At 54.5% G+C, this 22,641-nt stretch overlaps 8 protein-coding genes across 8 annotated transcripts; 7 read left to right on the top strand and 1 right to left on the bottom strand.

The window, feature by feature from the left end:
- Positions 1-1,171: 1,171 nt before the first annotated feature.
- GMORB2_1482 (uncharacterized protein) lies at positions 1,172-1,560 on the top strand (the record flags this gene model as incomplete). The annotated part of the gene is made up of 3 exons (XM_035463464.1): positions 1,172-1,280; positions 1,364-1,484; positions 1,530-1,560. The coding sequence occupies 3 exons, from the start codon at positions 1,172-1,174 to the stop codon at positions 1,558-1,560; spliced, it is 261 nt and encodes an 86-aa protein (XP_035324888.1).
- Positions 1,561-2,579: 1,019 nt separating this feature from the next.
- On the top strand, positions 2,580-7,362 carry GMORB2_1481 (DNA repair exonuclease SbcCD ATPase subunit; the record flags this gene model as incomplete). The annotated part of the gene is made up of 2 exons (XM_035463463.1): positions 2,580-6,062; positions 6,184-7,362. 2 exons carry the CDS (start codon positions 2,580-2,582, stop codon positions 7,360-7,362), a joined length of 4,662 nt encoding a protein of 1,553 aa, XP_035324887.1.
- Positions 7,363-8,051: 689 nt separating this feature from the next.
- Positions 8,052-8,453, top strand: GMORB2_1480 (uncharacterized protein; the record flags this gene model as incomplete). Its single annotated transcript, XM_035463462.1, has 2 exons — positions 8,052-8,226; positions 8,341-8,453. 2 exons carry the CDS (start codon positions 8,052-8,054, stop codon positions 8,451-8,453), a joined length of 288 nt encoding a protein of 95 aa, XP_035324886.1.
- Positions 8,454-9,105: 652 nt separating this feature from the next.
- On the bottom strand, positions 9,106-10,672 carry GMORB2_1479 (uncharacterized protein; the record flags this gene model as incomplete). The annotated part of the gene is made up of 2 exons (XM_035463461.1): positions 9,106-9,497; positions 9,568-10,672. 2 exons carry the CDS (start codon positions 10,670-10,672, stop codon positions 9,106-9,108), a joined length of 1,497 nt encoding a protein of 498 aa, XP_035324885.1.
- Positions 10,673-12,177: 1,505 nt separating this feature from the next.
- GMORB2_1478 (Fungal specific transcription factor domain) lies at positions 12,178-14,431 on the top strand (the record flags this gene model as incomplete). Its single annotated transcript, XM_035463460.1, has 2 exons — positions 12,178-12,272; positions 12,478-14,431. The coding sequence occupies 2 exons, from the start codon at positions 12,178-12,180 to the stop codon at positions 14,429-14,431; spliced, it is 2,049 nt and encodes a 682-aa protein (XP_035324884.1).
- Positions 14,432-15,416: 985 nt separating this feature from the next.
- GMORB2_1477 (uncharacterized protein) lies at positions 15,417-17,309 on the top strand (the record flags this gene model as incomplete). Its single annotated transcript, XM_035463459.1, has 2 exons — positions 15,417-15,995; positions 16,080-17,309. The coding sequence occupies 2 exons, from the start codon at positions 15,417-15,419 to the stop codon at positions 17,307-17,309; spliced, it is 1,809 nt and encodes a 602-aa protein (XP_035324883.1).
- Positions 17,310-18,265: 956 nt separating this feature from the next.
- Positions 18,266-19,160, top strand: GMORB2_1476 (uncharacterized protein; the record flags this gene model as incomplete). The annotated part of the gene is made up of 2 exons (XM_035463458.1): positions 18,266-18,729; positions 18,767-19,160. The coding sequence occupies 2 exons, from the start codon at positions 18,266-18,268 to the stop codon at positions 19,158-19,160; spliced, it is 858 nt and encodes a 285-aa protein (XP_035324882.1).
- Positions 19,161-20,148: 988 nt separating this feature from the next.
- GMORB2_1475 (Major Facilitator Superfamily) lies at positions 20,149-22,052 on the top strand (the record flags this gene model as incomplete). Its single annotated transcript, XM_035463457.1, has 3 exons — positions 20,149-20,865; positions 20,925-21,513; positions 21,604-22,052. 3 exons carry the CDS (start codon positions 20,149-20,151, stop codon positions 22,050-22,052), a joined length of 1,755 nt encoding a protein of 584 aa, XP_035324881.1.
- Positions 22,053-22,641: the final 589 nt, after the last annotated feature.

Here is a 22,641-nt window from a genome sequence, read left to right as displayed (position 1 = left end):
CCGTTCCGCTAGGATCCTGGATTATCACGGCAATGCTACGACAACGTCGTAATACGCCCCCTGTTGATTGCTTTTTTATCTCTCCTGATCGTGGCGTGCATATACGTATGAGATGTGCATGTTTCGATATGTGATTTTCCTAGTGATGATGGTGTGAAGAAAATTCCCACACTGGGTTGCTGGTTATGACCTCATGGAGGGGGCCGCGTGTCGTCGTCTCGGTCGTCGGCACATTGACTTTAGACCAGGGCGTTAGCTGGGACTTCTACTGGCGTTGGATAACTTGTAAGTTGACTTGGAATGGAACGGCCCTTTTCATGTTCGATACGAGTACGGATACTCGTACTGAGTGTTTCCGTAGGGTTGCTCTACAGGCAGCGGGAGCCAAGGCAGAGGAAGGCGGGGTGAGGACGTGGGAAACAAGCGATAACCTTTGCAACTCTTAGGGGGTATTCAGGACGAACAAGACGTCAAGAAGAGGGGCAGACTGGTCTACTCCAATTTCTTAGCCTTCATCAACGAGTATAGACATTTGCATGTCAAGGTCCTCCGGTCAGCTGGAGTGGTTCCCCTGCCACGTACGTTCAGCCCGGCTCATCAAATCATACAACATGACTACTGCACGGGTGAGAGCGATGAAGAGGGCTGGAACTATGCCGAGTCTACGAAGGGGCAATAGTACCTCCCTGTAGGTCCGTCATAACACTCACCCGTGGTCTGTAGGCTGTATTGCTAGCAGTGCATGCTTGTGGTAATGCATGATGACAGTACATTCTTGTAGTACCGTACGGCTGTGCTTTGAATGGCGCCATGTTCCCTTAGCCAATCTAGCGTCACCCTTTCCCATCCAGCTTTCGACCCTCATCCATCCAGGTGGGGGTCTCGAGATGGATAAGTGGAGGGGCAGGGAGAATTCATTGGGTTGCGTCGTCGTCGACTATAGCCGACCCAGGCCAAGTTTGGAACTAGACTTAATGCTACTCGGTAGACACAGAGGATAACAAGACGTAGCTTGCCTAGCTGGCCCTTGTGAAGTGAGAGTGGTGGCCAACCCCGTTTTGTTATAAGAATGGGCCATGTCACCCCCTCTCCCTCTGTTCTTCTCTTCTCCCTTCCTCTTCAACTATAACATCTCCAACGACACAAACAGACTACCTCAACATATATCATAATGGATTTCATCAAGAATGCCGTCTCCGGTGGCTCCGGCTCCAAGGATGAGTCCAAGGACACCAAGAGCTCTAGCTCCTCTGGCCAGCAGGAAGACTACGCCGACAAGGGTATGCACACCATTATCAACAACAACAGCTACATCCACCCATCACATTCCTCTGTCAAATGCTGACTTGATATCCTCCACCAGCCTTTGCCGCTGGTATCAAGAAGTCCGGCTACAACATCGACCGTAATACCCAGGAGAAGATCACCGACTTCGGCCGTGAGCAGTTTGAGAAGGCCACTGGGCACGTTATCCACCTCACCACGTACTTCAAGCATCCGTTATGAGACTCATACTAACAATCTTATAGCAAGGACATTCCTGACAAGTACTCCAACTAGAGGGCAAGAATGGGCCCAATTCTTTTCTTTGTTCCATGTCCTTTAGTATTACTAGTAAATACTAAGATACCACTGCATGAGTCCACGCTATTATCCATGCTTGGATCATGTTATGACAGCCTCTTGCGGCTACGATATTAATAGTACTTTCAAATCCCTCTTCTTGTATCCATGCACGCATTTTGCGCATTCCAATTCTGTTCCACGCTTATAAACGTTATCATTACTACGTTTTATTCCTATGTCGACATGACAGCTTGGTGTCATCGGTCGTAAGACTTGATGTAGTAAAAGGCTTGGGGGTAAGGCAAAACTTGCAGTACGTTACGAGCACTCAGAATCAATTAGTAGTACCCAAACTCTTAGGACGCTGCACCAAACCACCAACGGAACGATAAAATTCGGGAACTACATGATAGATGAAGATAATTTGACCCAGGAAGCTGGTACAGTGGATCTTCATGGAACATCATGTTCTTCTTTCAATATCCGAGTACAGGGTAAGCGATTTCAACGTGGAAGGCGGGACTGGAGCTCAGCAAGATCATACGCTAGGGATTACATAGTCGTTATATGTACTTTCACGGGCCATATTGTATGAGTCGGTACCTGGGCTCTACCTTCTTGTTTTCCAGCCTCGAACTGCTCTAGCGTATGTCCGGATAGAACAGTGCTCCCTAGAGCAGCCCGTAATAATCCCCTGAACCACCTGGAGCTTCCGTAAAAAAGTCGCTATTGGACTACTCCAGGGCTCCCGCTTCAGTGGCTCTAGTTCGTATGGAGGGGCCCTTGTAGTGAATGTTGTTGCTTGGGGCAAGCGGGAAAAGAAAAACAACAAATTGAGGAAACAGCTACAGCTTGGGAGTGGCCTCTAGAGCTTTTGGAATCTCTCCTTTCCTCTCCCTTACGAGTGTGGCCATCTTGCCAGCATACGGAGGAATCACACACAAGCTTATACCCTTCCCCCCTTTACTGTTTTCATTTCACACAGGAAGTCGTGGCATGGGCCAAAATGCGTCATGGCCAGCCATGATCTTGACCTTGGCCGTACCGACAGCAGCCCCTTGCTACGGCCTATGACCGCGCAACGTGTATCGGCAGAAGACGTCCACACAACGGCGACGACATTCGACGCTGCTGCCACTGTCACCATGTCTACGACGCCCCCCGACCGCGAGAGCATGATGGACCACGCATCGTTTTCCCGGGAGCGGAATCAGCAGCACCAGTACCACCAGCAAATCCATCATGATGACCAACCAGATCATGATGATAGTGTCGCTACTGCTGAAGCTGCCTCGACCGCCGACGACCACCCAGATACGAGCCATATCGACAGCAGCTCCTTTGAGGCTGCACCTATGGATCCTAGCAGGGGCCCGGACGAGTCGGTATCCGAGGATGTTGTACGCGAGCACTTCAAGGATGTCGAGTCTAGCTTCCTGTCCACTCTTTCGCCAATCCTGACCGTCTCTAATAGTGCTGGGGGCGGGGCCGACGACACGTACGTCTTCGACTCGCCCAATAAGGCAGACATGCAGCAGACTCACCGCGCTCCTCAGGACCAGGAGCCTGAATCGACCACCAACATTGTCGAGAGACTTGACTCTTCACCTACGGCTGCTGCCACTGCCAGGACCGTCTCGCGGGCCCTGGGCATGGCTTCTGGCGCCAACAACAACAGCAACAACAACAACAACAGCAGCATTAGCAGCAACGACAACAACAACAACGATAATAAGAGCAGCACAACTGACTGCGATCCAGCGAAGGCTGCTGCTGCGCATACTCCCCTTATCAAATCCTCCTCTCATCAGAGCGCATCGGTCGAATCCTTTAGCGAGGTTGAAGACGAGGTTAGGCCCGGATTTGACGACTCCACTGGAGGCGGTGACGACGAGGGCCTGTTGTGGTCCCAGTCGTACCCGAACCGCCAGGACGGCGCCAGCACCGCGGGTAGTAATACTATCCGCGGGAAACGGCCCAGGTACCTCCGCAGCAGATACGGCAGTCAGCGGTCATCCACCTCCTCCTTCACCACCAACCCCGAATCCCACGACGGCAGCGACGTTACCACCCTCGGCCACGGTGCCGACTACGCTCTGCAATCTGGTGGTGCCGTCCCTACTGCCCTCGGCGCCTCGTCGCGCCCCGCCAGCGGCAGCGTCAACATGCTGGCGCGTACCGTGAGCATGGGCAGCGTGGCCTCGGGCTTTGACGACTCGCTCGGTCAGCTCGAGACCCTGCCCGAGGTGGCCAGTCCTACGCGAGAGCAAACTCCCTTATTTGAAGATGTGGCAAGAACCCCCAAGCCGTCCAGGGAGAATCTCAACACGGCACCGACCGACACCGTCATCGCACAGCACGTCAAGAACGTCCATGTCCCAGAGTCGCTGGCAAGGGAATATAAGTTCGAGAACAATCTAGAGACGCCACGCAACAACCGCTCTAGCTATGCCACCACCACGGGATCTGGCACCACCACCGGCCGAGCGGGTAAGAGCCTGACATTGAAGGAGCAGAGCAGCACCATCGAAAGGCTATCAAAGGAGAATTTTGACCTCAAGCTCAAAGTAATGTTCTTGAGTGACCGTCTCGACAAGCTGTCGGAGGAGGGCATCAAGGAAATGATATCCGAGAACGTAGACCTTAAGACAGGCCTCGCTGTCTTCCAGCGCGACAACAAGGTCTTGCGGAGGAGGATCAAGGAGCTCGAGAGGCAGCAGAGGGACGATGACGAGCGGCCCAGCACCGCTCGCAGCGGTGCCTCATCAACGGATCAGACCGCTCGCATGTACGACGAAGAGGCCCAGGAGAAGGAGGAGGAGCTCGTCTTCTTGCGGGAGCGAGTCGAGGAGTACGCTACTGAGATTGAGCGCCTGCGCACCGACAACACCAACAGCGAGGCTGAGAAGCGCCGGATGAGTGATATGCTCCGGTCATCTATGACGGCAGATCGCGCCGGCGAGAGCGTGGGACGCCAGGAAGAGGCCGACGTCTGGAAGGACCTGCTGGAGCAGGAGACTGCGCGCAGGGAACAGGCTGACGAGGACAACAGACGGCTGCGCGAGGAGCTCTTCCGGATCAAGCACGAGGTGTCGGGCAGTGGTAGCGCCCTGCACCACACCACCAACATTTACAACATCTCCAAGAAGCAGCGTGAGCGCGGCAACATGTCGCCTAACCGACCCTTCTCGGTCCTGTCCGGTGAGGTGGACAACGGCTCCAACGCCAACCTCAGTGCCGCCAGCACCTTGGTCGACGAGCTGCGTAGGGAGGCAGAGCAGCTGCGCCATGAAAATGCCGAGCTGCGTCGCGAGGTCGGTGCCCAGACATCGATGCTCACATCGCGCAACCGCGAGAAGGAGCGCTTGTACCAGGAGATTGAGGATCTCAAGATGTCGGCACGCCATGGCCGAGGTGCGCCCTCGACGGCTGCCGACAGCATCCTTGAGCGGTCGGCATCGCAGGTAGGAGGGCATGGCAGGTCAAGATCGCGCGGCAGCGCCCACACGCTTCGCACGACAGCCGAGGAGGAAGAGGCGGAGCGGGAGCGTGAGGAGCTGGAGACGAAGCTGGCCGAGCTGCGCGACAACATAAGTGAGGTCAAGCTCCAGAACCAAGAGCTTCAGCGCGAGCTGGAGACGTGCATGGAAGACTTTGAGACAGCTGTCAATGGCAAGCGCGAGGCCGAGGAGCAGGTGCTGTCGCTGCAGGAAGACCTGCAGACGGCTATGAACGACCTGGTGGCGCTGCAGTCAGAGAGGGACGATGCACTGCGGGAGCAGGCCGATATGGAAAACGAATTCGAGGCACTGCGACAGGAGGCGCAGAACGAAATCGATGCCCTCGAGGCCGAGGCGGACCAGCGCGGCGACGAGATGCAGCGGTTGCAGGCAGACCTGGCGGACCGTTCTGAGAACTTTGACGCGCTGCAAGAGGAGATGCGCAAGCTCAGCGATGCTCTGATCGGCCTCGAGGACGAGCAGCTCCGCAAGCTACGGCGCATCGGCGAGGTGGAGCAGGAGCTGGAGTCGTCGAACCGCGAGCTCGAAGAGCTGGAGAGCAAGCTGCGTGAGGCCAACGAGAAGAACCAGCGGATGACGGTGCAGCATGAATCAGCACAGGACGAGATTGGCTTCCTGCGCGAGGAGCAGGAGGCCGACAAGATCCGCATCGGTGACCTAGAGGCGTCGCTGGCCAACGTGGAGCAGTCCCTGCGCGAGGAGAAGGACCGGTCGAGGGAGCTGGAGCAACGGTTGTCGTCGGAGCGTGAGCAGCGCGAGGCCGTCGCCAACAAGGAGAAGGAGGACGTCCAGCAAATTGTGAACCAGCTCAACAAGGAGGCGTCGACGGCCAAGGATGAGTCACGCCGGCTGCGCAAGAGTCTGTCGTCGAGGGAGGTTGAGGCCGCAGAGTGGAAGGAGAGGCTCACTGAGCTCGAGAATAACCTTCGCGAGGCTTTGGGTGATCTCAACGGGACGAGGTCGTCATTGCTCAAGGTTTGTCAATCCCAACCCCCCCCCCCCTTGTTTGTGTTTATGTACTTGTTTTTTCATTGTTGCTCCATTTTCCCCTCCTCTTTGATAATCATGGGGTGATGGCTAACGTTCTAATTTGCAGTCTATTGCGAAGATGCAACGCGAACTTGAGGATACCGTTCGCGAGCTTGACTCCACACGAGCGTCTGTGGTTGAAAAGGACCGCATCATCAAGCAGAGGGACGCTCTGCTCGAGTCACACGGCCTCGAGAGCCGCAAGCTGTCAGAACTTCTGGACAAGGAGCGTTTGAACCACCGCAACACTAAATCGCAGTTTGAGGCATTTGAAAAGCACCACCAGCACCTTTCGCGGACGGCGAGCACGCAAGACGGACGTATCATGGAGTTGGAGGCGGTCCGGAACCAGGAAAGGCAGCGGCTCTATAGACTGGAGCAGCAATCACGAGAGCAGCTGGCGGAGAGGAACGAGCTGCTGCTGACGCTGTGGCAGAAGCTGAGCGGACTGTGCGGGCGCGAATGGGCCAACAATAACACGATCATCGACCGGCAGGTCCTCCCGTCGCTCGAGGTGGTGGCGACGCGGCTGCCCGGGTTCTCCAAGAACCTGCTGGGTGCCGTCAAGGCGATTGAGACAATTGTCGGGTCGTTCCAGACTAAAATCAAGGCAGTAGATAGGGAGCTGTCGCGCGAGTACCAGACGCTCGAGAGCAACCTGGAGGTGCGGACCAAGAAGCTGGACCGTCTCGAAACCATGGTGCGCAACACAGTGGCATCGAACAACTCGAGCTCCGAGCTGCACAGCCGGATGCTCAGAATGGAGGATAAGTACCGACAGCTCAAGGTTGAGCACGCCACGCTCAAGGCGGCGAAGGACGCGCGCGCACGGGCAGCAGCCTACGCCTCGCCGTCGACGCTCGGAGTAGCACCGGGTGTCGACGACGGCGGTTCTCCATCCCCCTTCATCCCACGCGGACCACTAGACCGAACGGGACACGGCGGACGCTCGTCATCCATCATGTCGCGCAAGACGAGCAGCAGCCACGGAACGGACGGACCGGAGATGGCCACCCTGGCAGCCGTGCACGCGACCAATGAGAATGAAGCCAGCGGCGGTGGCGGTGGCGGCAACAACGACAACCGCTGGCTCCTTAGATTACGAGAAATGGAATACAAGCTCAAGATGGAGAGGGAGGCTCGTAATCAAGACAGACAGGCGGCCAGGACGCGATTGGGGGGTCTCGAGTCGGAGAATAGGGATCTACGTGAACGAGTAAAAAGATGGGGAGGAGACGAGTATTAGGTGACTTGTGTGCTTGCGATTATTCTCGGTTGTATGCTATAAGAGAAGGGCGAAAAATATGGTCAAAGGGGGGAGGGGAGCTAGGGAGTTTTCTTTTTTTTTATTACATTGTTCTTCTTTTCCTCCTGTTCGTCTTCTTTGCATCTTTTGTCTTATTGTTTCCTCTGTATCTTCTTTCGGTCGTCTTTTCTTGCTGTTCCTCTTCTCTATGTTTTTTTTTCCATTATGGAAGCATTTTTAGATTTCTATGGGAAAGGAGTATCCTTATGGAATTTCATATACCCTTGTACTCCCCGTATGAACACTAGCAGTTTCTTCCTACCATATTTGATCAGTATTCAAGAGGTTCTACTACTGCCTAGTTAATCCCGGCTTTTCGACTGTTGTATTACTAGATACTCCTTGAATGATAATGCTCATTGGAGAAATGGAGCAACTCATAGGTGTGTAATATACAAAGCTTCAATGCTTGTTGGGGGGGGGGGGGTGGGGTTTTCTGTAGTAGTAGTAGTAATAGTACATGCAGTACGGAGTATCATTACATGATGGGCTGCTATGTGGTCAGGTCAGGAATGAATCCTGACTAAGATTCCTACCATGTATTCCCGGATAACCTGTAGTACTCTCCAACCCCGACCGATCCATCTTCCCATCAACCACCTCGTCACAGTCTCCTCATCCACGCAACTATGGCCTGGCACTGGTGGGCCTTGAGGGCCATCCAAACAATGGAAGACCGCATTGTCGAGCTCATCCTCCGTCGTCCGGGATTCCACCGTGCTGTCGGCCGTATCCACCGCACCATCCACGATCGCCAGTACGGGAGGAATCCCAACGAGCCACTCTACCAGGGTGAAGCGACGGGTATGTTTTATCCCCGTCCTAGCCTCTTCATCTTGTTCATACATGCTACGTCCTTCCTCTCGTAAAGATGCATGACTGACACACCTCTTAACCCCCCCCCCCTCCACCCCGTAGCCGATCCCGACTCCTCCCGCACCTCGTTTCTGAAGCACTTTGGCGCCGAGATACGCAACCAGATTCGTGGGAAACCGTCCGACATAGCCGAGCAGACGACCAAGAAAAAGTGAAGTCTATCCTTTTGTCTATAATGAGACTCTACTCTCTACTCTCCTCGCCCCCGAGTCGAAGACGACGTGGGAATGGATATAAGTGGCGCCGACGACTGCCCGGGATGGACCATAAGATATCTATCTACATCATGGTCCATACCTGTACCGACTCATTCGTCCATCACCCACCACGGCTTCGGGTGGCCCATCACTTTAGTATAGCGCTGGTTCTCTAAAACGTCCAAGGCCAAGATGCAAGGGATGCGTGGGCAATTGGACGCTTCCTCTGCCACGCATCCATTACAATAGTACTACTGGCACCGCGATACGATCATCGTCCCATCATACCCGCCGACACGTACCCAGATCACCCAACAGACGATATGCATCATGATACCTCGCGACAATGTACCATGCATCACTCCACGCCAGCATCGTTGATCCCCCGAGCATCTCAATGAGGCTTCTCGGCATGGAATTTGTACTATTATACTGCATCTTGCGGAACACTTGAACTTGTTGAATCGCAAATGACATTGCAAACTCTACTTTTTTCTTCGAAACTGCTATGAAATGTTGCCACCGCTTTCAACTCCCTTTTAAACACTCCAGGAAACCGATACAAGATGTTCACGCTAAATCCGCTTGCCTGTTCCTCCAGACCGACGTTCTAAGAGTCTGACAAGTCCGTGTCGACAATGCTGAGAAACCTCCATCCGGTCTGGTCGTCATCATCACCGTCGCTCTCCCACCATTCCCCTCTACGTGCAAACTCTAGTAGCTTTCCCTCAGACACGGCATAGAGCAGCCCATCGTCAGCTGATGCCACGGCCGTGAAATTCTCCTCGATTCCCTCGGGAAGGCCATCATCAACCACGGCGAACGCATTATGACCTGTCCATTCAGAACTGTTACCGTGCAGTTCGACCAACCGCCCGCCACTGTCGAGCACCCGGAAGATATAGTCGCCAAACTCGATCGAGGAGCTGCTCGTCCCCAATGGAACAACCGACAAGAAGAGAGGCTTTGGGGTGTCTAGGACGATTTGCTCCCCTTCTACATCTGTCAAAATCACACCTGATGTTAGCTTTCGTGCCATATCCACACTGCAGTGGGAGACGAGTAAACGAACCTCCCCACTCGGTTGCAACCAGCTGACACTGATCCAATGTTTGAGTGTCGGTAAAGGTGCACTCAAAGGCGCCAAGAGTTGTCTTGTACTGGTCATCGGAAAGATCCCAAAACATGCGTAGGCCCGGAAAAGTCTCGCTCTGGGAGCCAAATGTTCTCGTGATGGGGACAAGAACAAAACCTGGTGAGTCTGGATGCATTGTGACCCCCTTCCTTTCGGTCCCCAGGGAGAACGACGTGACTACCCAGCTGTCCGTATTGTCGGGGTCCGAGCTCGAAAGTAGACAGAATATGTCTGTCCCGGGATTCACTTGAAACATGACGACGATGTAGTCCTCGGGTTCCGATGTTGTGGAATTCATCGTCACAATGGCAACGGAAAGCCGACGCATTTTATCTGACGGACGAGACTGGACCTTTTTCTGGCCTGCCAAGGTCGATAGTGGCCCAACCCCCCAACGTTCGTCATCGCTTGCGTTGGCGCGACGGATGGCGTGGGCAAAGCGGAGGGTGTCATCGATGTAGAACAAGTGAAGATCCCCCTGGGCACCGTGCGTGACGGCGGCGAGGGGCGATCCGTTCAAGGGTTTTACAGGCTCCGCTCTGGCGGAGCTGCCAGTGACGAGACGTGCGGTGCTGCTGGCGCCCTGCCACTCTAGAGAGACAAGGTCACCGTCGGTATTCTGGAGCAGGATGGTGCGAATGCTCGATATGGAGCTACCCACCATGGAGAGTGCTACTCTGGAAGATGGCAAGATGGACGATGTGTTGTTTCGGCTGCTCACGGCACTGGCCTGGTCTGTGGAATCAGATTCACCCGTCGATACCATGGTCCCTAGGACGCCTCCAAGAACGCCACCGATGGCTAAAAGCGTGACAAAGACGGCCAGCGGCACGATGAAACGTTTGCGACGACAGGTTGCGGCAAGCCCAGTGGGTATGGGCGGACCAAGGTCCCTCTTGTCGGATATTCTTCCCATCTTGCCGTCAAGCCGGCTGTCCTGGGCCATGAACGAGTTCGAGTGGTGCTGCGAGTGAGGGACGCACTCGTCGGCCTCTGGCATCACCACGGGCTCGGGAAGGTCTATCAGGTCAGAACCCCACATGGGGTTTTGTATGTGATTATCTGTACCGAACGGGTGAGACAGGTGTTCGTGCTGAGGATAGCTCCCCAGTGGTACTGGCCGTCGAAGAGGGCCTACGCCCATGTCACCTTCCTCCATCCTTTCTCTTTTGTGATCTTTATACGGTTGCTCGCATGAACGGGACGTTTGGCGAGAATATGGCGAGAACGAGGAGAGAAGGAGATGGAGAGAAGGTGGTGCGGGTGTTGAATATATGAAAGGAAATAAGAAAATGATACAAGGATGAAGGACGGGAGAAAAAAAGGGAGCACAAGGTGAGCAGGTGAACGATGGCAGGTATCTCCTCTCCTCTCCTTTCCTCCTTATGATTTACTCCCCCCTTTGCTTTTTTCTTTCCCTCACTTCTACTGTCCTGTTCTCTCTCTTCCGCTATTCTTTTCCTCCCCCAGGCGGTTCGCAACAGCGGGCAGCTGCTCAGTACGACGTGAGCAGCTGCCAGCAAATGCTATCTCAGACCTGACAGCTGGCAGGAGTTGCCTTGATGACACTGACCCACAGATGACAAGAATAGTTCGATTCATAAAAGACGCTGAGAACAATCGATTCTATTCAATTCTTTCATTCATTCAACCTCACTCGTTCAAATCTAGAGGCTGTCCAATGGCTACAGACACCATGATCCACTCAGCACATACAGAGACAGAACGATAGAGAAGATCAAAGCAAGGAGCAAGGGCAGAGGCAAAAAGGGCCGCACTCATATTCTGGAACGCATTTCGAGTTGTACAAGATGGCAAACACACGTCCAACTTTATGATGACCCACAGCATGAAGCGTTGGGTAGTGGCTGGTAGCATAGGATTCATCAGGTCCTATTAGCCAGCAATTGCGGCTCGAGCCCCGAGCGGCATGGATAGCAAGTAATCATTGATATTACGGGGAAAACAGATTCACCTGGCCTTCAAAAGGTCAGAGTGTAGCAGAATGGCCGCTATGTTGGTGATACCCATTGTTTGACGAGACGGGAGGCACCAATGCCCATTTTGATGATGACGGTGATGGTGTATTAGGTAACATCGTTCGTTTCCTTCTATTTTGATCTCCCCACTCTGCTCCAACGCTACACAAAATAATACACTGCCCGCTTCCTTGCACTTCAATGCTTGACGGGGGAGGGGTACCAAGGGAAGGATGCCGACGTCGCACCTCCCCACGCGCCCACGGTGTACAAAATTCATTACATAAGCCTTTATTTTTTTCTCTCTTTCGTCGTATTATTGTTACTATTATTATGATTTCTGTCCCATGACTCCATTTTGAACCTGTCTAACCTAGCACTACTGCTGCTAGAAGTGATAGTCCATACCTGATCAAGACCTCATCGTCACCACAAAAATGTCTCTTGTCATTCCGTATCTTGAGGCTGTCACTTGATTGATCCAGCAGCCGATTCCGATACTGCCACCATCTTTATCTCCTCAGGACCAACCTTTCCAAACATGTATCTGTGCCGAACACCATGAGCCATGGACAACAGCCGCAAAGTCAAGTTTGTCGAGGTAGACACGACCCGTGGCGGTCTCCCGGTGAAGCGCAAGCAGGTCCAACAAGCCTGCACATCGTGTCGCCGTAAAAAGGTGACCAACCGCCGTCTCCGCCCCCCTTATAATATGATCATGGGTCGTATTGTTGACTCATGCACGCCCTGTAGAGACGATGTACGCACGGCCAGGAAATACCAGATGAGGCTTCGGCCGATGGTCACCAGGGAACTCGGTCACCATCTATCCACATGTCGTAAGTATCTCCGTCATCCCTCGCTTCAGGATTCATCATGCACTAACTCGCCTAAGCACTGGGGCTAGATCCCCTTCATCTGCCCGCGGTGGCAGACCTACTCACTCCAATGGCGCCGGGCCGCGCCGGTCCAGCGCCAACGCGTATGCTGATCCATTTGCGCCGTCAACGGCACCGCCATCTACTACGCCAACGCTCAACGAGGAACCCGCTAAGCTGCGGTCGCGCTTTGTCAGTGACCTGAACCCGGAGAGCATGTTCTTCGATGCCACGGAAGCTACGTCGACGCGTGAGATGGCTCAAAAAGGCGATGTCGGCATCTGGCTTTCCTCTACTGTCAATGGCTCATCGGCTGGCCACCCCTCGCAGTTTATCACATCACGTCCGCCACCCATCATGGACCATTTCCTGCTTCCCTTTGTCAAGGAGCACTGTCTCACCTGCTACCCGCCGGAAGAAGACTTTGCCAAGCTCAGGCACATCTTCGTCCAGAAGATCCATCCGATATTCCCCATCATCCCGCTCGAGGCTCTCGATGGGAACCCCAATGATTCCGTCACAATCCTCCTCCGCCAGCTGGTATCCCTTGCAGCCGGCACAGATCCAGACGGATCCCAATACCTGCGTCTCAAGAACAAGGGCCCAGATCTTTTCACCCCCCCTGAATTCTCCCAGGCGCTCTCCTCGTCTGTCAGGGCTATCCTGGAGACGAGCATCATTGCAGATCGCGTCCTGCATATCCGCTCGCTGACAATGCTGTCACTCTACACGCAGCCGACCTGTGCCGAGGAGTCCGACCTACCTGCCCAGCTCGGTGGCAGGGCCATCCAACACATCCAGACGCTAGGCCTGCACCTCTTGCGGTACGACGCGCCCAATAGTGATGACCTGGAGAACCTATTCTGTGCTGTCTGGGCCCTGGACCGTATGAATGGTGCCATGTATGGACGCCCATATCTCATTCATGAGCGGGACATCGGCACCAATCTAGATGCCTGTATCAAGAAGCGCCCACCGTGCTTTCGGCTCTTTCTTCTCATCTGCCAGTGGCTCGATCAGGTGATTGATCTTTACCGTCCCGGTCCCAGTGCTGAGACGTCGAGCATGGCCAAGGTTGCCTACATTGACCTCCCTGTTCTCGAGGCCCTCATCGTGGAAGCCGACGCTCTGAGAGAGCCGTCTTCCCTCATCGGTCGGTGCCCTCCAGAATCTACCTTCTCTGCTGTCATCTGTACTGATAAGAACCTTCCAGCCACCATCGAGACATTCTACCACTCAGTAAGCATCCTTTCATGCCGCCTGCCTCGGCCAGGAACGTTCCCGGCTGCAACGACGCTGCCACCTCCGTCGGCAAACGCACGCCGGTCGCTGTCTGCCGAGCGTATAGCATGTGCCGTACCGCGAGACTGCCTCAGTCCAGTACCCTTTGTCCCGCATGCTGTCTCCCTCGCACTGAGCGTCGAGTACCGAAAGATGCGCCACAGCCGACTCCCCATGTTCCGCGCCCGGGCGATGACGGCTTTCAGGCGTAACTGTCAAATCCTGCGCGAGTTTGGCGACTACTTTTGGAGTGCAAACGTTGTTGCCGACCTGGGCGAGAGAATACTCAAGGAGATGGAGAGGGCATCCACGACACTTGCCAGGGAAGCCTCTCCATCAGTGGCAGCAGCATTGCCTCCCAGCGGCGACGGTTCCAGAGGATCGGCACAGGCTGCTACAGGCCGGGATAACAATGACGCTGGGGGTGTAGCCCAATGGAGGCCGAGGGGGGAACTTGCCGCTCCGGGCCCGATGGCCATGCACATGGCTGCCGGCATGAACAACTTTGTCGACTTTTCCGCCATTGACTCCGCCTCGGGACAGGACTTGTTTGACCACATTGATCCAAATTTCAACCTCACAGCAGTCGAAGACGTTCTCGAGGCTCATTTGGATATCGGGCTTCCCCTAAACTGGGGAGAATGGGGGCAATACACGGCATGAGATCTACACATGTAGTTTACGGCTCACACACTAAGGAGCGCTTGTTTACTCTCTTCCCATGCCGGCCACCGTAGCATCATCCGAAGCCAACCTGCCTGCATGTAATGTGTACTTGTAATACTAGTAGTGCTAGTTATCATCACACCACATTACGAGGCCACGGACACAGGACGGCCACAAACAATAAATATTGTTGGCACTCCTCTCCCGACTGACTAGTGTCTCTTCAAGTTTCGCCCCATAATCAATAATACATTGCTCGTACATTCGTCCTCACACCGGCGAGGTCTCACCAGACGGCCACCGCGTACAAAACCATTGGCCTGCGTCTTCCCAATGGCAGCAGGGAGCCAAGGGCGCACGAAGAGTGGTCCGAGCACCAAATGCGGGTACGCTAATCTATTTTGGGGAGTAAGTAAACATGGGGATGGCGGGAAGAACGAGAGTACAACCTCCTTACGGGGCAGATTGATGGATTCCGCGCCCCTCCAAGGCTCCAGGGACTCTGAGATGCACGATGGGGCTTTTGTTATGGTGTTATTGCCCATAGAAAACACGGTTGGGTCGTGAATGCGATCTACCTGCGCGTACGGTCCACAAGTAGGCAGGCCCCGATTGTTTTTATTGCGTTTGTTTACTTTGCATATATGAGACTGGAAAGATTCCTGTTCCACAACCCTGCTTTTTCATTCTTTCCCTTCTTCCTCCTGTTAACACGCGACTTCGCTTGTACTCGTACTCGTAGTCAATCCGATCCGTTGGCAGCAGCATTATGGAAGACGGAACCGACAACCTGCCCATTGCGCTTCGTCGCACACGTCGCAGCAACTTTGGCGTACGCGAGGCATCACCAACCACCCAGACAGAGACAACGGCTCCCAGGAAACCCTCGTCAGTCTACAAGACACCCAAAAAGACCAGCAAGAAGCTTCGCTTTTCAGACACAGCCTTCCTCCCGTCGATGGCATCAACAGGATTGACACCGATGCTCCGACGCTCTGTCATTGGAAACACCGATGCAGCAGCCCCCCGACGCGTGTCCATGCCCGAGACCACCACCATAGGTGGCTTCTGGGATCACGACAGCGAACAGGACTGCATTCGCCACGTGCGAGATGGCCGGGTGGAGCGTCGCGAGCGCCGCTGCGCTATGCGAGACATCATCACAAAGGTCGAAGCTAGGCACCGACGGGCTACCTCCCAGGCCAAGAGCGAAATTGCCAAGCTGCAGGCCCAGCTCGACGAACGAGACCGCGAAATCTATGAGCTCAATAACGCTACCATTATCATTGATACGGAGCGCATCTGGGAGCTGGAAAGTCAAGTTGACTCTCTGAGGAGGGATCTTGAAAAGGCCCAGAAGCAGCAGCAACAGCAGCAGCAGCAGCAGCCGTCATGGCACAACGACATCGACGAGGCAACCTGGTTCAATGACACGACGGACATCATTGTCAGCACACCGTCGCGCAGGGCGAGAGAGTCGTTCCCCACGCCACCGGCTACGAGTCCCGTGATGTTGGCCATCCCCGAAACACCGTCTACCGGTGCTTCTCGCCTACGGCACGTGGATGTGCCACCCGCTCCTATACTGGCACCCATGGTAGCCAGCATGGGAGTGCAGGCTTCTCTTCCTGATCCCGAGGTACAGGTTCGCGCACTGGAGCTCGAATCTCTACAACGCGAGATGGGCCGCCTCGCAGCCACCCTGGATGAATACAAACAAATGATGGACCGTCTGGGCCGGCACATGCCCCAGACGGAAGATCTCCCCGACGCCGACGCATCGCCCACGGCCGCCTTCGAGAAGCAAGTTGTCGAGCTCGTGCAGAGCATAGGCGAGAAGAACGCCCTGCTCACAGACATGACCACGGCCGTGTCGTCACTCGGCTTCGCCGGAGCTGACGCATCCGAAATGTTGCGGACCATATCTCTCGGGTTCCGCCAGGCCAGGCTGGAGCTAGAGTACCTCAGCCCGGGCGAGTGCTCCCTCCCCTTGAGTCACCACGGCGCCAAGGTTCTGGACCTGGCGCTCGCCCAGCTGCGCGACCTGGCCCGCAAGGTCCAGGAGAAGGAGGATGCTATCGACGAGTACCATGCCGAGGAGCTGAGTCTGCGGCGCCAGCTGAATGACCGTGTGTCATTTGCCGAGAGGCTGAAGGGCGACCTGGATAAGGCCACTGGGCTTATTGGCGAGAAGGACTCGCAGATCCACCAGCTCGAGATTGGAAGTGACCGTCTCAAGGGGGCTGTCGACAGTTATCTGCGTGACATCTCCGAGCTAGAGCGTCTGGTCGAGAAGATGGAGGCAGAGGCACTCCGCACCAAGAACAGCGCTTCCAAGGACGCCTCAGTGCAAACCCCCTCTTCGGAACAGCAAGAGCAAAAGCAGAACGCCCTCATCATGGACCTTGAACAGCGCGTCGCCGACGCTACAAAGAGCGCCTCTGAGCTGCGCGATGAGCTCGACGTTGTCAAATCCTCGCGCAAGAAGCAGCTCGCCGACGTCAACAAGCGCAACGGGCAGGCCCTGGCCCTACGCGACGCCCGCATCGGTGAACTCCGCAGCGAGATTGGCCGCATCAACACGGCCCTGAGCAGCGCCCACTGGGAGATTCACCGCCTCCGTGCCGAGAGCCACGCCGTGCGCGAGGAGAACTCGGATCTCCGAACTGTTCTGGAGAACGTCAGGGCTCAGCTGGATCAGGTCAAAGCTATGAACCGGGAGCTGGCCGGTGCCAAGAAGGAGGGACGAGGTGCGGAGCATGGACATGAGCAGCAGCCGAAACGGCTCTTGTCGGGGAAGTTGGCGAGGAGGAGTAGCAGGAGGAGACCCGACTCCGGTGTTGGGTTGATAGATGAGGACGAGGCTGAGATGTGACGGGTTACTGCATATTACTCGTATACTGCTTTTTCTTCGTTTCTGCCTCTGTCTTCTGTCATTTTCCATGAACAACATAGCGGCGCTCTTTTCTTATCTGGTACAAACTTTGCAGCGGGTTTCTTTCCATCGACCTCCTGCAAACTCCCAAAGCACATGGTCAACACACATACACATATTCTCTTTTCAAGAGCATCGACAGCCTGAATCCATCATTGCACATAACCCTCTGTGAGACCATGCCAGTTGAGCCAACTTCTATAGCACGCGTCATACGTTGGTGAGATTCTATGATTGCATGATTCCTCTCGAGATAATCCTGCGACGTACCAATGGATATCACCGGCTCCGGGTAGCTCCCGATCATAATAGTCTCCCCTGAGATTGCAGAGCAAGACGGCCAAAGGTCCGGTGGGATCCACAGATACATATCCGCCATTCCAGGTCACACACGTCCGATCTTCGTTTGGACCGATCCCACGAGTTGCGAAACCTGTAGATGTGGAAAGGAGTAACTTCGAGTGGCACATTGTCTCTGAAACAATACGAAAGCATAGTAGTTCAACGCTGCACCCATTCTCCTCGGCTTCATCTTCCGCCCGACACTGTCACTACATCCTGAACTCTGCAGATTACATATATGGCAGAGAGCCCACGGTAGTTATTGGGGACTTGCCATGACAAGTCCAATTCACGGGACAATAAATCGCAATATGGACAAAAGCTATTTTTTAATACATTTCGCAGGGATCGTTTCCACAATTGATCTCCGACGTATTACGCATGTGCATGTGCCAACACGTCACCAGGTCCACCCGACGAGATAAGATAATCGGCGGCTAATCTGACGCCTTTGCACGGGAGAGCCATTTTCTCTCTCTCTCTCTCTCTTCTCCTTTCGAAACATATTATCCCGGCAAACTATCTCTGTGGTAGGCCGGTGAACTCTCGTCGGGATGCGTAACTACATCCTCTCCCCGGGCACCCCGCCACTGCGCTATGTGGTCCGACAGCAAGGAAGCCGACAACGACCGCTGCCGGCCGTCCCTCTCCGCCGCCATCTGTCGACCAAGCCCGAGAAACCATCGTCCGGGCCCGTCAGCGAGGACGTCCCGGTGTCTGATGCGCCGACGCCGCTGCAGCTACCGCTCTGGCAACGCCTTGGCCCTCTCACGACGGCGGCGACGGCATACGGCAGAGCCCACAGACGACGGCCGTGGGGCACGCAGTTTGCCAGCGCCTTGGTGATATACTGCCTTGCCGACCTCAGCGCGCAGAGCATCAGCAGCGACGACCCCATCGATTCCAAGCGTACCGCTCGCAACATATTCATAGGAGGACTGTCCGCCATTCCAAACTACACCTGGCAAGTCAAATTCCGGAGACGGCTGGCGCTTGCTGTCTGCCTGCGACGCTGTCCGTCCTTCCTTGTACGGCGTCTAACAGTGCTGTCCTAGGTTCACGTTCCTGTCGCACCACTTCAACTACTCCTCACACATCCTCTCACTCGTTGTCAAGATTGTCATCAATCAAGCCATCTTCGCGCCCGTCTTCAACTCTTACTTCTTTGGTATGCAGGCCCTGCTGTCCGGTCGCACCCTCTCCGAGACGATCGACCGCATCGTCAGGACGGTTCCCGCCAGCGTTGTCAGCTCGTGCCAATTCTGGCCGTTTGCCCATGGCTTCAGCTTCACATTTGTTCCCATACAGTACCGCAGCATCTTCAACAGCACTGTAAACATCGGGTGGCAGACCTACCTTGCGTTGCTCAACAGGCGCGCCGAGATGGAACCCAAGGCTGAGACTCTGAGCATGGCAGAGGTGATTGAAAGAGTCAAGGATGTGGAATAAGACATGGATGAATACCAAGGGTCTCCGGAAGAAGACTCGATATGAGAAACGATATGATACCGTCGCGTAAACCTACGCAACCAGTCGAGCACACGAACGGAAACTTTGGATTTGGGTCCTAATAATCACACACCAACACGCGATGCTCGGACACCTGGTATCCCGGAGATAGAATACCCGTGCAGTTCATCCTGACAAGGTCAAGATACAGCATCTCAACGGACACCGCAGGGACGTGTACTTGATCGCAAGAAAATACATCATCTTGATTCGGTCCTCGGCTTTGGGCGCGACCTTTAGGCGCAACCGCTATTCATGCAATCCCGCGGCAACTCAGAACAAAGATGAAGCTCGGGATAATACGCAAGGACAAGACGAGAGTGAGAAACCATTTCATCAACAGAGGAAACAACGCCGAGACTTTATCGCTTGGGTCTCGCGTACAACAACACATGCCACATATCAGATATAGAGATACACACGAGATCATATATTTACAGAGATCATAGACCAAAAGCCTGAATAGACATACACTGCCATACGCTGTACGGCTTGTATACTCTCCCTGTTATGTGTTCCGCGCGGAGAGTTGTCTCCACGTGGGCCGTTATCGCTGACACCCAGAGAAAGCCTAGTCTATCGACAAAGAGTAACGTAATCCCGTATATTACTTGCAGTGGGCATCTTCGAGCCCTAATGCAAGAGAAGGGGAGTATGTATTCCGGCAGTGAGAAACGTGTATACGGGAATACTTCATCCCCACCCCTGCCGTGGTTGCCTTGTCTCATTTGTTAGACGGTTGGTTTCTCATTCCTCCTGACGCGCTGACGCTAAGCCTCGGGCGATGATCGACAAAAGGGTATTATACATACTCTTTCCCCTCGTAATCGCTCACCGTATCTCAGCTCATTCGATCCATCATTTTCTATTGAGATGACGATTCGGCCGGACCCTCTTGCGCAGGCTCAGATGCACATCTGTCCTTGAGATGGAACTCCGCAGTTTCCTGCTAGGGCCGCTGGCCCGTCTTTTCAGCAGGCAGCTCTCGCCTTCATCTGCTCCCGAGCAGCGCTATCAAACGTTACCGGGCGAGCTTGACGGCGACGACGACGAAGATGGAAGCCCCGACTGTGTCTGCGAAGACGGCAGTAACAGCAGAGGGGAATCCGCGGCTGTCCATCGCGATGCAGCAGCTCTACTACTCATCAAGCTTGGCCGGTCGCCAACTCAGCGCATCCACGTTTCGCCAGAGGACAGCGCTCGTATCCTACGGCGCATCGACATCGCGTTACTGCCAATCATGCTGATCGTCTACTTCCTGCACGCCCTGGACAAGGCCACGTTGTCGTACGCCTCAGTTTTTGGGCTCATCGACGACACTCATCTCACCGGCAGCCAATTCTCGTGGCTGGGCAGCATCGTCTACGTTGCCCAGCTCCTCATGCAGTTCCCCGTTGCTTGGGCCCTCGTCAAGCTTCCCATTGGGACATTTACTAGTATCATGGTGCTCTGCTGGGGGATCACTCTGACCACCATGGCCTGGGCGAGTGTGTTCCCGGCACTTCTGGGCTCCAGATTCCTCCTCGGCGCCTTTGAGGCCAGTGTTGGACCTAGCTTTGTTGCCATAACTCAGATGTGGTGGAGGAGGAGGGAGCAGACTGTTCGCGTTGGATCGTGGTACTGCATGAACGGCCTCACATGGGTGGTGAGTTTCACAACCATTATGATACGTACTCTGCTGGCTATCGCTGACGCTGTCTACAGTTTGGGAGTCTCGTCACTTACAGCCTGGCGAAGATTAACTCGTCACTTCGGCCTTACCAGGTTATATTCCTCTTTTTTGGGGCCATTACGGTCGTCGTCGCTACCGTCATGTTCTTTAGCATGCCCAACTCGCCCACCGAAGCCCGCTTCCTCTCGGACGACGACAAGGTCCTTGCTATTGGACGCCTCCAAGACAACCGCCAGGGGGTCATGTCCCGCGAGTGGCGACGCTCTCACTTTATAGAGGCGCTCTGCGACGTCAAGACGTGGCTGTGGTTCTCTCTTGTGATGTGCGCGTCGGTGCCGTCCAACAGCTTTTCTACGTTTGGACCCCTGATCATCCAGTCATTTGTCGAGGACCCTTTTCAGACGATGCTCTTCAACATTCCCGTCGGCCTTTCTCACTTCTTTTCCGTGACGGCTAGCACGTATCTCTCGATGCGGTGGAAGCTCAAGGGGCCCATGATCGCCATTCTCTGCGTACCGCCCATTATCGGGCTGGGCGTCCTCCTTGCCTTTGAACACGACACTGCCAACAAGGGTATCCTCTTGGCCGGATATTTTTGTCTGTCCACGTTTACGGGTATAAGTAAGCTTGTCCAGTGTGTGATGAGGGAGGGATCGGGGGATAGTCGAAGGGAAGGAAGATGAGAAAACAGGCTGACCATTGATGATCCAGCCCCTCTCATCTTCTCGTGGTCGTCACAAAACACGGCCGGCGACACGAAGCGCAAGTGTACATCAGCCCTCGTCTTCGTCGGTTCCTCGGCCGGCAACATCATTGGACCCCTGCTTTTCACTCCGGAAGAGGCCCCGTCCTACACGAGGGGTCTTCGTGCCAGCATTGCTCTCTTTGCGGTCGTCGTCGCCCTCGTCGCCATCACGTCGGTGTATCTAGTCAGGTTGAACCACTCCCACGCTCGGCGTAGAGTCGCCCTCGGTAAGAGTGCCGTTGCTATCGATACAAGCCTTGATTCAGCTGCTAGTGCTAGGATGGTGGATGCCACGAGGCGAGAGCCGGATGAAGACAGGGAGGATGTATGGAGTGGCGAAAACGAGGCAGCTGGGGACAAGACGTTTTCCGATGCCACGGATCTGGAAAATGAGGATTTTGTCTATGTCTATTGATCATACCCAGGTTTGTTTTTCCAACAATCTCTTTCTCCACCTCTTTCTCTTCCCTCCACTTCTCTTTTCTTCTCCCCATGTATACGAGCATGTCTTGGCATGTTGGGCAGGGCATCAAGCAAGCGTCATAGACAGCAGGTATATTCCTGCATAGCATTTACGAGAGATAATGGAAATCAAATGAATAATGGGTTTATATCATTTTTACAGTGCGAGAATAGTAATATCGACATGGTGATTGATGCTAATAATATCATCCCTCCTGTCTGCGAGACCCAGCCTCATTTCAACAGCGTCACAGCCACAACATGCCAGCACCTCGCACCGCCACATGACGCCAATAACGCCTCTGTCTGCTCCACTGGAGGGGCGGAGACGGATGGAGCTGACGACAACACAGACATGCATCGCCATTCAAGCAACGACGTGCAGACGAATGCATCAAAACAAGCTTAGCCCAGTCTTCTTTGTGTGAATTCTCTTTAATTATTATTCTCTTGGGCCTCCACGGAGTACATAATACCGTCATTTAAAGAGCGTCTTTTCATCTCGGGCACCCTTTCCTTCCCCAACTTCTATCTCTCCCTCC

This window comes from Geosmithia morbida, assembly GCF_012550715.1.
Source record: "Geosmithia morbida isolate 1262 chromosome Unknown scaffold_1, whole genome shotgun sequence".
Lineage (NCBI taxonomy): Eukaryota > Fungi > Ascomycota > Sordariomycetes > Hypocreales > Bionectriaceae > Geosmithia > Geosmithia morbida.
The sequence above is the reverse complement of the archived record's forward strand: the minus strand, read 5'-3'. Positions and strand labels throughout refer to the sequence as shown.